We start from the raw sequence: 17075 nt of genomic DNA, 5'->3' as shown, positions 1-17075 counted from the left end.
TAATTTATTATGTTCTAAAATAGTGTATAATATAAAATTGCCAACGGCACGTAGTGTTCCCAAGCGGTCACCCATCCAAGTACTAACTACGCCCGATGTTGCTTAACTTCAGTGATCGGACGAGAACTGGTGTATTCAACATGGTATGGTCGTTGGCGATTAATTACAGAATTTTTATTTTCTTAAAAAAATTAAAATTAAATAGTTAATAAATAAATTTATTCAGGTTAATAAATACAGGCGGTAGTTTAAATAAATATATAGACGACAGTCGATAGACATACCATATACGATAGTATTTATTGTAATATAGTTAAATAATTAATAAAGATAAAAAAATATAACAAAATATATAATAAATAATAAATATTAAATTCCCTCGTAGGTACAATCACAGTATCGTGGATTATTCCGTATTTTAATCACTGTTTATTTATCATGACTTTGTCCCGATTTCACAATACTTAGTGAGTGAACTTAGAGAGTTCACCGCAAAGTGTATCTATTTGTAATTTTAGACAACAATTTCTGTCTCGCAATTACTCTTTACTCTTAAAAAGACAAAAATTTTTTTTTTTTGAAAAAAACAGATAATAAAATCAGTGTATTCCATAATACAATAGGTAGGTAGTATTAAATTTAAATTTTACAAATTTTTACTGATCTACCATTATCTACTCCATGAAAAATGAAAATATAGTACTTACCTTTCATTTATTTATTTGAACAGAATAATGGACCGCACTTTGTACGCTTGTTCAGGGGCCCACGAAGACTTATCTAACAAATGCTTTTCTTAATATAAATTTGATATTTACATAGATTTCGGTAAAGAAAGATTAAAAACTGTACTCTATGATTTATCTGTCGAAAACTGTAAATTCTATATGACTCAAAAAAAAAAAAAAAAACAATCTTAAACTCTATTAATAACAATATTATAATAATTTATTATAATATTATAGTTGGATTAATATTAAATTATAAGTATTGCAAAATCTATCCCCCCTCATCACCCCTTAATTATACTCTTGCTATGGAATGTAATCAAATATAAAACTGTGTGTTATCATATTACGAGAACTTAAACCATATTAAGTTTAATAAGTCGCTAATAATTTAAATTTCCGCTCCAGATGTATAGACCAATCATAAGGCCGGATTCATTCATGGGTTTTATTTCATGTGCAGAATATGCCAACGGTCCCTTGAATATTATAAAATTTTGGGAGAAGTCTAACAAACACCATACACTCTTCAAAAGACGTAAAATCAGTTTTTTTTCTTAAAACCATCAACAGGTGATCGTTGGCTATACAAGACAAAAAGTGAGTTTTTACGTTTTTGTATGTGTTATGGCTTATGTAACAGTAAAATACAATTTGAAGTTTCGAAATTCAAAATCTCTAGTGTATTTATTACATTTTAGCGGTACTGCTGCTGCATAGAATTTAAGTAGGCCAACATGTTACCTACAGGAAAAAATATGGTCACCAATGTATTTATACCTTGCGATACCATAAATGGCGTCGCTGTATGATGAGACATACCTACAATGTCCGTGATGGTTATTAGCTTTGATTTTTAATAAATTTATTCACATATATTGCGACGGTGAAACATTTATTAAGATATTTGGTATATCAGACATAAGTTCATATAATTATATTTCTTAATGTTGTATTCTCTAATTCATGTACTGTTTTTTTCAGTCTCATATTTTCAGTTTGTAACGTTTTTGCAATTAGCATTTTTTTCCGGCGTACTATAAGCATTATTTAAACAACGAAATATTTTATAATATTTTAGAGGTCTATAATATTAATTTACCGACTATAAATTTATAATATCGACCAAGTTCCTCGTAGTACATTTTCCACAAATCAACACTACTTGGTATATATTTAACGATTCGAGACCAATATTCTTGTAAATCATTTTCACTGATCTTCCACTGTATAAAATTATATTCTTTTTTTAATCTATGGTATAATGACTTGGGTTTTGGGACATATGTTGATCGCGATTCTTTTATTATCTCTTTCATTATACGTATGAATTGCTCGTTGTCAATGAATAATTCGTGATTCAAATTTTCACATCGAGCATGATTAAATGGTGTATTTTCTAAATAAATTGAATGGTTAAAATAATACAATACAATATTTTACTTTTTAAATGTACTATTTGAATTTAATTTAATTCATACATAGATATATAAAGTTTTAATTAGATATACTTATTTTTATTTTACTAATTTTATTAAAATTTAAGATTTGTTTTTAAAACACAATAGTTAAATATGAATGCATCAAGAGTAAACTATAATAATAATAATCGAATGACGGGATGAGTGAGGATATATGAGTTATATATTAATTAAAGCACAATTCATTAATCATTATAAATGTCTTAACTAATTGTTTGTCTTAGTTTAATTTAATTGTTAAGTTATTACGTACCACCAACTAAAATTGTAGAATATTTATCATTTTGTTCTTCATCAATATTTTCAAAAGTAATATAGTTTGTACATGCACTGTTAATTACAAACAAATAATATAATTTGTATTTAATTATTTCAGCATTGTAATTCATTAAGTTGTTTTAAAAGTAATAGCTAATAGAAAAGGTCGTAACTGGGGCGTAAGGTCCAGGGGTCCGCCCCCCTGAAATTTTTAAAAGTACAAATATTTTAGTGGTGAATATAGTTTATTGACTATAAAATTTCAGTATCTACGAGTATATTAAAAAAAAAATGTTAGACCCCCTGAATTTTTTTCAGTTACGGTCTTGGTACCTATTGGTGGTTATATAATAAGTAGTATTATACTATTGCTTAGGGGGTTAATAAATTGGTATTAAACATATACAAAGTCATTTATTAGCTAACTATAACTATAAAGTTATTTAAGAAACTAAAAATTTGTATGTAATGGATATAATTTACTATATTTATTAGTTATTTTATTTTTTTTCTATAACGTTTTAATCTATTAGGAATTACGTTTAATTTTCATTTAAAATACTTACGTGTCATTGATAAATTGATGAGACGGATCTATTTTTATAAGTTTGTTAATATTTTTATTATGCTGAGATATATTTCTACATAACTGCTCAAAGTATAAATATTTATTCGATTTCAATTTGTTGATGCTATCAACAAAACCAGATATTAATAATTATTATAAGCGTCTGAGTGGCTTAGTTAATGATTTGTTTGAAAACTACAAGTAGGTACCAATTATCTGATATTATGTTTTTAAAAATTTTTTGTTCACTGTTCGATTCTTCAATAATTTTACCCGATTCCCAATTTATTTGAGAATTACAAACAATACATGTTATATATGGTTTAAATTTAGATTTCATGAGCTGCCAAAATTCTTTACTTAGTTTTAATTCACTCAAAGCGTTATAAGCATATGATGAATTCCGTATTGAATTTGTGCCAAGAATTCCATGTAAGTTATGGTCAAATATAAAACTCGAGTTCTTAACAATGAAATCCAATAACAGATTATTTAGAGCTTTGTCTCTAATATGTTCATAATAATTCGAATCTGAACTGTTGTGTGCAGGCTCATATAATATTAGATTATTAATGTGTTTCAGAAGTGGCACTATTGTATCGTCGTCATTTAAAATTAGCTTTTCGCCGAAATGTGTTGTCTTGACACTAAAACTTAAATAATCACGTATAAAACAATCGATTTCACGAATCTGAAAAAAAAAATTTACGTAAAATCAATTTTTAAAGTAGAAATATAAATGTTATACACTATTAATGTAACGTATGATCTGATTCAGTTGAAAGTCCCATAATTGTATATAATCGTCATTATCCTTCTTTGCAATAGAGTCAGCTCTTTTTTCTTGTTGATCGATTTTTTTGTTAATATTTATTATTTGTTTTTCAACTGTAGATATTTGAGTTGTATGATCTGATTCAATTTTCTTACATTTTTCTCTCAAGTTATAAACAGTTTCTTGCAAACTATTGAGTGCTAGTTGTATTATTAATATAAACGTATTGGATTTTTGTTCGATATACTTACAAATTGATTCTTCTTTTTTGATTGACTATTCTCAAATTATTATCTTCTATTTTTTTTTTTAAAACATAACAATTATATTTAAGTTTTTTTATGTTTGTTGAGCATCTGATTTTTACAAACTCCAAATCGGTATCAACTCCCTATAATAAATAACTCATACATTAATCATTAATGTAATATATAGGTACCTGCATATTTTAATATATCTAACACTAAATCTACGTGTGAATAAAATATTTAGTTCTATTTAATATGTTTGTATGTCTCCTGAAAAAATTAATAAAATTTAAATTGCGCCCTTCAACTTACAAGTTATAAATATCTCAATTGTTTAAATTAATAAACAATAAAGGACATCGCTTATATTTAATAGTAATAAATAATAATATAAGAGCACTGTTCATTGAATTGTGAATTACTAATATATATATATATTATATATATATAATTATTTATGTTGTATAAACATAAACTATAATTTTATTTTTTTTTATTTACATTATTTTTTGTACGTATAACTTACAATATAATTCTCAGTTGTTTCTATTCTAAAGTTTTTTAATTCCTCTTCATTAGTCTTGTATAGCTTTAATAATTCAAAGTTGTTCTTTTCAATTAATACAAATCGTTTTAATGTTACACTTGATATTTTATTAATGATTTTATCCATTAAAATTCTCCATTCAGTAGAATCTTTGTTATTTTTGTTATTTTTCGTATCTTCGATCAATTTCTTTAAATGTAATTTATGATGTTTAAGTATAAATATTAACTAGCTGACAGCTGTCATTAACTTATTGTCTACTTATGTATATAAATATGATAATACAGCATGTACATTGTATAACTATTATTATTATTATTATTTAATGTCTACTTACGGTAATAGCTAAGTAGTACTTTTTATGCTCTTCTTTGAGGATTTTTAATTTGTTATTTGCGATTTCATTCAATTTATCCAGATCATTCGAATTAGAAGAAGTTTCATTAAAAGATTTGGTTAATAATTCTTCTAGTTCTTCTAATAGTTTATCAATAATATCGTCTTTTTCCTTAAGAAGATCTAAACTTTCTTCTAAAAAAAAAAAAAAAAAGGTAGGCAATGGGTACCACTCTGCTGCACATTAGGTGTCGAGAGTAGATCACTGTAATGAGTATGTGATTAAAGTAATTTATTTTATTATAAGTATTATAAAGTATTACTTTAGGCCCAAAATATTGTGTTTATTAAATTGTTAGTATTCAATTATTTAATAATATACATTTATAGTATTAATAAGATGATTGTATTTGTATATATTTAAAATTTTTTGTTCCAATATTAAATACATAGAAGTACATTGTATTTAATGTTCAAATCTTAGCTTTAAAAATGTTATAAATGTTCTACTACAAAATACTTATAGTTTGTAATCTTCGTGATTTTGACGAATATTGTAAAAAATTTAACTTCAAATAATTCATGTAAAATAAAAGTATGTCTATATAGGTATTCTTACATAATATATAAGAAAAAATTATGTCGGGTTTTGTATTAGTTTTTTTAAGAATTTTTAATGCGTGAACAACTTTTTATTAATATTTATAGAAAAAAACTTATTTTTAAAATAAGTTAAATAAACAACTTAGAAAGAGTCGAAATATTTTGAAAACTATACTATGTACCTACAGGAATTGCTAACATTCAAATTTAGTGAAAATTTTAAGTATCTAAGGTTATTCCTTTGGAGTAACATTTATTTTTTTGTTTTTCCCAATAATTTAAAAAAAAAATACTGGGAATTTTGACCTCTAAAACAATATATTTATAATAATTTAAATTTTGCTATACTATACTAATTTAAATTTACTTTTTAGTGAAACAATATCTTCGTGTATTACTAGTATATCTTCTTTATTACTAGTTTTTTCTAATTCATTATAAATGACCATACTTTTTTTATTTATTTCAATTAAAGTATTTTTAACTTCAGTTAATCTCTCCTGATTGACATTTTTGTCGTTCCATTTACGTTCATATTCATTTGTATCGAAAATTAAACATTTCCCTTCAATAAAGTTATTTAATTCTTCCATAATATTGCCTAATTCAAATTCACTGTTTTCAATTTTATCAACAACAGGTTGTTGTACGATCATTTTTTGTTGATGTTTTCGCTTAGCCACTGCATTTTTGATACTAGTTTAATATGTTAAAAGTTTCGTTGTGGTTTTATTTTTATAAAAGATAATCATAAAATAATACAAATTTTACCTCTCGATATTTTGACGTCTCCAAATGTTACATTTTCTAAGTACTTTTCTTTCTTTTTTTTCTAAAACAATTAAATTTTCATCCGAATCCTCATTTTCACTTTTTTTGTGTACTGCATCAATATTGATTCGTGATGCATCATCGTGAACTACAAAATATTAATTGAAATAACCTTCAAATAGAGTCACTAATTAGTTTAAAAGATAGAAATTAGTTTTATGGGTACAACTTTTTTAGGGGTAAACTTTTAATTAAATACCATTTGTTAAAGATATTTTATTTCATCAGTACTCAGTAACTCAGTTCTAAGTTGTATATCTTAGTAGGTTTTAGTTTTTTATATGGCTCTGGAATAAAATGTTTGTAACCTCTGTTATAAATTACAGAACCTTTATAAAAGAAAAAAAATACTGGAATGACTCCAATCTTCTGTTAAGAAGAACAATATTTTGGTTGATTTAGTTATACTTACCAATTAATATTTTAGAAAAATTAATTTTTTTTAATTAATTCATTATTTATGATATTGTTATTTTATTAGAAAATAACTTTTTTTATAATCTAAAATTATTTAATTATTTATTTAATACAATTAAACGAGATTCAACAGAATAGTCTAAGTAACCTCGAATCTAACGATACGAATTAGGAAATTCACTTAGCTGTATAGTGGATTTCAAAGAACTATATGTATTTCGAAAATAATTAATTGTTGTAGGAACCACTAAAGAAGAACTTTATATTACATTTTCCAGCTTTTTGGTTTAGAGAAAAAGCAACATTAATCAAAATATTTAAAAATAAAACATTTCCATTGTTTAAAAATGGATAACTTAAAAAGATATGAAATATTTACAAAATTATATTATTTATTAAAAAACTAATAGAAATATTCGGTGAAAATTTCCAATGTATGATAATAAATAATTGATTTTCAACAAAAAACATGATTCATTTTGTCAAAAACTGGTTTTTGTTGAAAGAGCTATTCACGTTTTTTCATATTTTTTTCAGTTTTTCCTAACTAAGTATTTAGGTATATAAGTAACAAATAGATCCAATTTCCTATCAGAAACCACTTTCAAAGTTGAAGTTTGAAGCATTTTTGTTGCTCTAAAACAGGAGGGCTGATAAAAATAAATACACAAGATATTATTGTATTAGACATTTATCGCTCGATAAACGTAATAAATTAAAAAAAAAAATTCTATAAAATAAAGAATTATAGACACACAAGATCTCAAAAAATATAAAATTTTTTATTCGGAAATTATTTTAAGAAAAGTAAATTGTTTTGGAATCATATACATTATTATATAGGTACTTAACTACATAAGTGCTAAGTAACATATTATTATGATGTATGTATTGTATTATTTATTAAGTATATAATCGATTTGCTTTTTATTTTATATTAGTGCATTTTATTTAATTATATATCATTTTATATGATAAGTAAAAGTAACATAATTTTATTTCGTGTTTTACCATTAATTAAAAAATTATCTTTATTTTCTAATATCTTTCTTCGATCACAATATTTTCTAGAGTCAATTAAATTTTTCACTGGGACATTGTTAAATGTTATTGCTTCGTAATCTTCATTTTCCATTTTAAGTTTTGTATTTCCTTTTAATATTTTTATATTAATATAAGAATAAACATAAAATTATACTTAAAAATATTAATCAGTAATTAAACAATACAAGTGATTTATTGTACATCTGTCATCTAATATGTTATAATGGTTACTATGGTATTTAAAATAAAAAATAAATAGAAACAAATTATGATTCATAAATGATGATGATTTGAATAGGTACATAAATAATAGCTTGACAAAATAAAATCAATGAAGAAATTTGTTTTTATTGCTTATTTATTGTTAATCGTTTGGAAAAAAGTATACGCACATGTATTGACATTTTATAGTGTGCTGTATTTTTTTATAGTTGGTATCTAAGTATGCATGAAGGTATCGAGTACTAGCTACTCGTACTATAGTATTATCAGCTGTATCTAATGGCAATGAATGTGGACATGTGGTCGTGTATTTGAATTCAATAATATACTATTGTAATTCTTAGATAATGTTCACTGTTCACTTTTATATTTTGATTAGTGGTGTTACCATTTGATAATTTTACCAAGTTTGTCTTTGCATAATAAAGTTTGTGATTGAATTTCACATGCGCTAACATTCTCTTAAGTAAGTTAAAAATATCCTCTTTTAGACGTGGCGGGGGTATAGCTCAGTGGTAGAGCATTCGACTGCAGATCGAGAGGTCCCCGGTTCAAACCCGGGTGCCCCCTGTAATGTTTTTTGCATATTTGCAGAATTTTTTTTACATTTTATAATACCGTTATTACTTTTAGACACAAATCTAAGCATTGTTATTATATACAAACACGGTTGTATTTAAACTTAAAACAAATAAAAATACGGTATTTACTTTTTATAATTTATTATGGCAATAATGTCATACCCAAAAAATCTTTAAAATCAAGGTTTATTATAAGTTGTATTTATCGTAGTAAAAAAAAAAAAAAAAATCAAAAATCGGTAATCACAATTTTTGTTTATAAGCATTTAAAGTTCAAATGTTTACGAAATATATCAAAACCGCGAAAATTTGCAAGGAATTTTGAAGTTGAAAATTCATAAAATTTTTGTGATTTATACTTAAGGTTCAAAAATCCAATACAAGGTTATCCATAAGTTTTCCTTCAAGTAACAGTAAAACATAATTCCAGCGTCAATATAGAAAACATTTTATGAGCGTATGAAATTTAATTTTTTACGAAATCGCATAAAATAACGATATATTACGGTTTAAATATATGTAATAATAAAATATATCCAACTAATTATCATTGACTAACAAATCATCTTCGTTCAGAATCGTTTTTCGTATACAATGATACCCGTCATTGCATTCAAATTTAACACATCCATTCTAGTGACCTACTCTCCATCTCTACTATACAGCAGAGCGATACCCACTTGTCCACTTTTTTAATATCGACTTGCCAATTTTTTTAAATTCAAAATATTATTAAATCTTTAAAAATTAATTTAGGGGGAGGGGTAACAAATAACTTTCTCTTGATTTGTCACTTGATTAAACAAAATTATGATGATAATATTGTATAGTTGACGTATCTATTAGTATTTTTAAAACTCTATCTATTAGTAGTTTTAAAACTACAGTAGACTTTTTTAGACTATAAAATGTTAGAATATTTGAGAAGTGAGAACACATGCCATAACACAGCTTGCAATTTATGTTATGATAAAATTAATACAGGTTGTATTATTTGTGTACACAGTTGATTAGATAGAAAATGTGTTATAAAAAAAGAACTAAAATTCTGAAAAAATATAAAATTCTATGTTAGTCATTCGTTGGAAATAATAGTTACTTATAATAATTAATACCCAAGTTAAAATAATTAAAATGATTTTTAAATATAATGTATTGATCAGGGTTGTGATGGTACTTGTTATTTTTCACCGGAAAGTCAATGGTAATTATTTATTTTATAATAAAGTTACATAAAATACCTTTGTAATTAATTTACGCATTCTCTATACAAGAATAAATACAATCTGACTATTTTAGATTAGATTTATGATCATCTGTAAAAAAAAAAATTAAATAAGTTTGTTAAAATGTAATATTTATTTATTTATGCCAATGCAATTTTAACTAAAATAAATAAACAATTTAAATATTTGTACGCCAAGTGCAGCAATTTGTTTCTCAGATAACCGTTAATTATAAGTACAATATATGTATGTGCAGTTAAGTGATTTCTGTAGTCCACAAACTGTATAATGTGTTTATTAATCCAAATTTTTGTCATTGAATTATCAAACAATAATGAAGACACTATTTTTAATATAATGTCTATTGTTTTACGTTCTAGGTGATAAACACTTATGTATGGGTAAGATTATATAGATTCCAGTTATGTGAGATTCTTATGGTTAATTATTCTATATTCATAAAATTATTATTTTAAATTAAATTAATTAGTACTTAAATAACTAAACTTTATATTAAAATATTAAAATTGTTGTTATCTGAAATGTTTATTAGAATTTCTAATAAATGACGGATTAGATAGTAAGTTTTATTGTATCCTTTATATATGTTTAATTTATAGTTAATAAAATCACAAACTCGGTAATTACTATACAGGTAATTTTCGTATCTAATATTTTTTTTAATCGAATGATCAACATTACTGTAACTAACTACTTAACTATATTAGGTATAATGTTGGATTTTCTACATATAATAACACAAGTTTATAGTTTATTGTTTTTACATAGAAGTTGCTGTTTTTAATTTATATTGGTGAAAGTGTTATAATTTTAATTTTTTTTAGAACCGACAGGCTTCCAAAATCTTGCATCCAAAATTGCTAATATTGGTATGTCACATGTATGATATAATTAACAATTGATATAATATTTGTAAAATTTGTTTTTATAACAGAATAATAAGTTAAAACTTATATTTTGATACAGTGTAAATAATTAACTTCTTATTGTCCATTAATTATCATTGGTATTTGATATTTTTCAATGTATCCACTTGCTTAATAAGAGGACATTGTACCTTAATGTATTGTCTTCGCATACTAATCCAAGCATTTTACGTTTAAAATGATGTACTTAGTACTTATTTTATTTAGTTATTATACTTATTAATGTTATTATTTATTTAAGATTTTGAACGGATTGATTTTATCATGGTGTTTTTTTTGTGTTTGAGATATGAATACATGATAAGTTGTCAATAAAATACTTTGATTTGAATAATTAACAGTTTACGAGGAACTTTGTATTATATTTTCAAGCATTTCTACCCAGCAGATAATTTTTAATCAGCAATTATATATAAAAAAATTGAAAATTTTTGAAAATTTTATCATATAATTAAAATAATAATATAAACATTTGGTGAAAAACGTGATTAAAAGTGATAACGTTATTCGTTTTCGAGTTACATCAAAAAAATAAAGTCGATTTTGACAAAAATTGGATTTGCATCAAAATTATTTTTAACTTAGTTTGTTTTTTGAGTTTTTTTCAATTAAAAAATAAGTACTAGGAATTTTTAAGTTGGGCCTGTTTAAAGAATAAACTAGATCCAATAAGATATGTATGACTATCCCCCATTTTTGAAAACTGAAGCATTTTATCGACAATTTTCGTGTACTCACATAGACATAGGTATACAAAGAAAAACACACCACGATAAAATCAATACATTCATCGCTCCGTTTTTAAATCTAAAATATCATCTGTTAAAATACATAAAAATTCTAAAAATCTAAATTTTATTAAATGCATAATTTAAATTAATCATGGGGTTTAAAATAGAAGTGATTTGTGTGCCATTGTCTTTGTACATTGCAATTTTTCATTTGAAAAAAATTAATATTTTAAATTTAACATTTGAGGTGGATTGATTGAGGTATATATAAATAATTATATAATGAATTTTCCTTTCTCATTTCTTTATTTTTAATTGAAATTAAAATAATAATATGAATTTTAACTCAAAAAATTAACAATTAGTATAATTATTTAATATTTATACCTTATGTCCTTATACGTAGGCACTAGGCATTTTTACAAAAAATATTGTTTATTAAAATGAAGTGGTTAGGCTATAATTTATACTATTTATTATGCAATATGCAACGAGAATAGCTGACAAATGTAATCAACAAAATATATAATAACTTTTAATTTAATTAATATACAATTATTATTTTATTATATAATACTAATAATAGCTATGTTTAATGTCTAGAACAAAATACTAGGCCAAATATTATATACATTTTTCAGAAGTATGTTCTCTTGGGGGGTGGGAAGTATAATATTGTTTTGCATCTAATTAAAATAATAGTTGCATAGCATTTTTTCAGAACATATTGTCTGGAATAATGAGTGTTTACCGTTAGAATATCTGCTCTGTATACTTAATCATTCAACTTATAACTTACCTATAGTAAATTTATGTTGGCTTAAGTCGATACTAAAAGAACACCACTAAAGTCGAAAGTTTTAAAGTTGGATTATTATTTGTTACAACAAATTAATATATTATACTACATTTTCAATCAAAATTGAACAAAAATTATCTATCGTTAATTTATAATTCCAATTGTTTAGAAGTAAAATATGAAGATAGTGATTTCAATGTATCCGATGAACGTAAGTTACAGTTTATTCAAATAGTTACAATATTATATTTATTAAGAAGGTAATAATATGATAGTTTCTGATGCTTAAGGTGTATATTACGGTGTGTATATTACGGTGCAATTTTTTAAGTCAGACTCAGACACTATCTATAGACTCTTATAGTTCGAAGAAATGTGCCGAGAAACAGGTGTTTTTAAATTATAAATTAATAAGCTGTTTGGCCCTGAAAATGGTTTTAAGTGAACATTGGCTTACCAAAGGGATTAAATTATAAACAGACGCTTTTTTTACATTTCTTTGCAGTTATCTATACGTTTTTTCTTTATTAATAATTTCTTCAGCAATTACTAACAAGTTACAATACTCTGTCCAGCAAATGAACAAAACGATTCTTCTCAATATTGATCCATACCATCGAAATCGATTCCACCATATGAAAGACAGAAGAACTGGGCTGTGGCATGCTTAGTCACTTAACAGCTAGAATATATTTATCTTACCTAAAAGGACATGTCAAACAACGGAAAGCTTTGTTGAGTTTCCAATATAATATAAAGATACTGTAATTTTTGTAGAAAAAATTGAGCTCTTATTTAATAATTCAAAAGCGCATCATATTATGTTATATCATTATATAACCAAATTCGTTAGATAGTTAGACAATCATTAATTTGTTCCGATTTCAAACGTATTAATAAGATACCAAATACAAAATGTGACCGGCTCATCATTATTATAGTATTGTAATCTAATAAATTCGTGTACACATTTTGGGTTGGTAAACTAGGACAACTAAAATGTATTTTTTTAGGCCGATGATTTTTAGATTTTATGTTAGAAAAGTTTGGTGCTCAGATCAAATTTATTTTTATTGCAACTATAATTTATAATTAACCCAGAAAAACCTTCAAACCGGCTCTCAGGCAACCATTATATTTTATTTTTCTGTATTGGCTTTTGTTCGTTGAGCTTTTAATGATATTAAAACAATACTGATTGAAGTAATAGGTTAATAGGCATATAGATATGCGTACATACTCGTATTGCACGATTAAAGATCTCTTTGTTTGTGACATAGTAACTATAATTAGAGTGTTGGAGTTAAGAAAAATAACTTAATTTAATTTGTTTTAGTCAAAAACAAAGTTGAAAACTTATTTGGTAAGTAAAATAGTTTATCGAAATAGTTGTACGTCAGCTGATTACTAATAAAGTATGGTAAATATTCAATCCAAGACAGATGCAAGTTTTTCTGGCATTCGAGTTTGGATTCTCAATATATTCCAAGGGAAAAATATCAAAATATTAAATTTTAATCACTAAATGTTTACTCTAAATTCTAATGCGTATTATTAAATATTAATATTTATTATAGGTACTACATATTGTACAAATATCTTAGTTTAGTTTGTAACAGGGTTTTTTTTTCTAATAAAAATCATGTTCGTTTTTAATTTTTCAAAGTATGTTTTTGAACTTATATTATTAATGGCCTCATATGATTTGATACGAATCGCTAAACATTTTGCCTTATATTGAAAATAATTATCTTTGTCATAAACTATCAATAATATGATCCGTGGTCGTTATAAATAAGATGTTTGTTTAAATTCGCCAAGTATAAACGTCATTACAAAAACGTTATCATAACAAACGATAAAAACTTACGTATACAATGTATAGTAGAATAAAAAACACGGAGCTGTGGAATCATCGATGAGATTAAATAAGTATACAAAGGCTTTTAAAACAATCAAGTTGATGGTACAGTAATTAAAAGGAATAATAAATGTGGTGGCTGCAATACTACGTGTTGAAAATAAATCGAATTGTTGACTGTGGTGTTTGTGGTTCCATTGCCTACTGTATGTGTTTATGTGTTTGTATCCTACTCATATCCTCTGAGTAGAGCTTTCAGTGTAGTCAGTAATTTTTTTTTAAATTACTCAGCTTATAATATAAAAATTTAAGTAACAACATGAATAATGTGAATTTATTACGATCTCTTGGAGATTATGTTGTAAATATAATTATAAAATATTGATGATTTTAGATGAATTTGTTGGCTTCGAAAAATTAAGTTGTAAGTTATCATTTCAATCACTTTTTTTGAAGTTTCTTATATTTTAATATGGTTCAATTAATGATTTTAATAATTATAATTTTAGTTTACCTAAATATTTTTTACATAATATTTTATAGATTTAGATCATATTAAATTATTTAATCATTTCTATTTTAATAGTTTAATGAAATCGGAAAATCCTCTAAATGCATAGTTTATTACATGATTATACATCATATTATATTTTGTTCCACTGGGCCGTGCATATAAGATTTATATGTAATAAGACATGTTGAAAATTGTACTATAAACGTAAATCACGAAACACGACGTTGACAAATATATTATCCAATTTGTATACTATTGCTTATGCTGGCTAAGCCACTTGGGAATACAACTGTTTAATTTGAAATACCCTCTTAATCCTGAAAAGTTCGATTTATGTATGGTCTTTCACAATTTTTAAGTGAATGCAAGACTTGCTATGGTTTTAATAATTATTAATAGTTATAAAAAATATTTACATGAACTGTAGTTGTACCGTTATACATAAAGTTTGTAGTTAGTTTTTATTTCTAGTTTAATAATTTCGTTGGGGGTAACTTGAATGTGGACTTGTATATTGACGATTGTGTAAAAGATTTTAACTATAATCAAAAGTCAAAAGCACAACAAAATTAAATTAAAATATTTCAGTCTACAAATAAAATTTAATTTTTCACAGTTCGAATATTTTTATTTTACCGTGATGAAGTTATGACAAAACATAATTATGATAACATATTATTATGTATTATTTACATATACCTAAATTTTAGCCTATGGACAGAGCTATGTGGACCATCTTAAAACTTTTGTTAAAAGACCCGGTATGTACCTATAACATATTATTATCTCCAATATGTTTGGTAATTAAAAAAATATTGTTATTTATAACGGTCAATTTTGACCATGAGGGTAATTTTTTTAAAAAGATAAACACTCCATTTTTTGAAAAATATAAAAGTTTTTAGAAATACTTTTTTAAAATAATCGCAAGTAATTTTTACTTTTTTGAATGGCAACATACATTTTTATTTTATGTTTAAAAGTAGAATATTATACTGAGAATTTCACATATAATTTTAATTTTGAACGAGTAATTCATTTTGTATTATTTAGTAATAATGGACACCCAAATACTTTGTTAATTACCTTTAAATATTTACAACTTATTTGATGAAAATTCAATTTTTGTATACTTTCAGGAAAATATTCTGCTCTGGAATATAAAATTAAAATGTATGCGCTATTCAAAGAAGTAAAAATTAAAAAAATTTTAAAAATAAAAATGGAATATAATAATATATTCTTTTGTGATGACTTCAAATCATATAAAAAAGTTTTTTTATAATGTAAAAACTTTCCAAGAATGCGAGTGTTTATATTTAAAGATATCATTATATAGGTACCCATATATCTATTGATTAAAGAACATAAATCATAATTAATAAAAATGTCCATTCTATAAATTAATATTTTATAATATTTCTATATTAATGATATTTTAATTTAAAACGCCGAAAGTAAACTCATAATCTTATTTAATATTTTTTCTACATTTTTACATATTATGTATTTGATAGCATACCATTAAAATAAATAAAACAGAATTATTATGTACTTAGTTATATATTTATATATTATTTATTTATTCAATACATACATTATTGTATCAAATTTGTTAGTTAGTTTTACAGTTTATAATATTATATAATTAATTAAAAATATCATTAATAATTTAACAATTTTATTTGTAGGTTTATTAACATTTTATTATATATACTTTCCTATTCAAAGTTTATTACAAGTGAAACGAAATAATAAAAAGTGTGAACGTTTTTGTAATTGTCGAGACTGAATCTGAATTATAGCGTTTATTTTTTACAATTATACACTTAAATATTTAATTTTGAACATTTATACTCGTATTATATATATAAATATATCATAATACTATAATGTATAAAATTAAGTATTTTTTAAAATGGGAATTTTTTTTTAGAACGAATGTTACCACCCGAAACATGGTGTGAAATTTTAGGTAAATCACTACAATAATAGTATTATGTGTCTTGTGTTTCATAGAAATTAAACAAATTGTTTTCCAACAATATATAAATAAGGCTGTTAAATTTTTTACAACATATAGACAAGTATTAATTTTAATAATAAGTATTTAATTAAATTCAAAATTTAATTTTACAATGCATATTTTAAATGCTGAGAATTAAAACAATTCATTCATTTTATAGTTATTTTATGAAGTTTCTTAGTGTAGATTTAAAAATAAATAAACATATTTTATACCGAATAGAACATTAATTAAGCTATAATATAAATATTTAATTAATACTCAATATATTTTAAAATAAATTGATAATATTACTTTTATTCTTTGTCTTTAATTAAAATTAAGTAATTAAA

At 24.0% G+C, this 17075-nt stretch overlaps 1 protein-coding gene, 1 long non-coding RNA gene and 2 other non-coding genes across 4 annotated transcripts; 2 read left to right on the top strand and 2 right to left on the bottom strand.

Annotated features, from left to right (window-relative positions):
* Positions 1 to 38: 38 nt before the first annotated feature.
* Positions 39 to 157, bottom strand: LOC132918753 (5S ribosomal RNA). Its single transcript, XR_009660550.1, has one exon. It is a non-coding gene; the product is annotated as a 5S ribosomal RNA (ribosomal RNA).
* A 1498-nt stretch (positions 158 to 1655) lies between these two features.
* LOC132918704 (uncharacterized) lies at positions 1656 to 7927 on the bottom strand. The gene is given in 12 exon segments (XM_060980125.1): positions 1656 to 1765; positions 1831 to 2127; positions 2463 to 2539; positions 3034 to 3159; positions 3245 to 3726; positions 3784 to 4000; positions 4062 to 4201; positions 4585 to 4794; positions 4943 to 5136; positions 5912 to 6240; positions 6316 to 6487; positions 7804 to 7927. Coding segments are annotated over 12 exon segments (2478 nt in total).
* A 629-nt stretch (positions 7928 to 8556) lies between these two features.
* Trnac-gca (transfer RNA cysteine (anticodon GCA)) lies at positions 8557 to 8628 on the top strand. The gene has a single exon. It is a non-coding gene; the product is annotated as a tRNA-Cys (tRNA).
* A 5050-nt stretch (positions 8629 to 13678) lies between these two features.
* On the top strand, positions 13679 to 15473 carry LOC132923328 (uncharacterized). The gene is made up of 3 exons (XR_009661160.1): positions 13679 to 13705; positions 14598 to 14627; positions 15428 to 15473. It is a non-coding gene; the product is annotated as an uncharacterized LOC132923328 (long non-coding RNA).
* Positions 15474 to 17075: the final 1602 nt, after the last annotated feature.

This window comes from Rhopalosiphum padi, chromosome 1 (assembly GCF_020882245.1).
Source record: "Rhopalosiphum padi isolate XX-2018 chromosome 1, ASM2088224v1, whole genome shotgun sequence".
NCBI lineage: Eukaryota > Metazoa > Arthropoda > Insecta > Hemiptera > Aphididae > Rhopalosiphum > Rhopalosiphum padi.
Note: the sequence above shows the minus strand (reverse complement) of the source record. Positions and strands in the feature narration are given on the sequence as shown.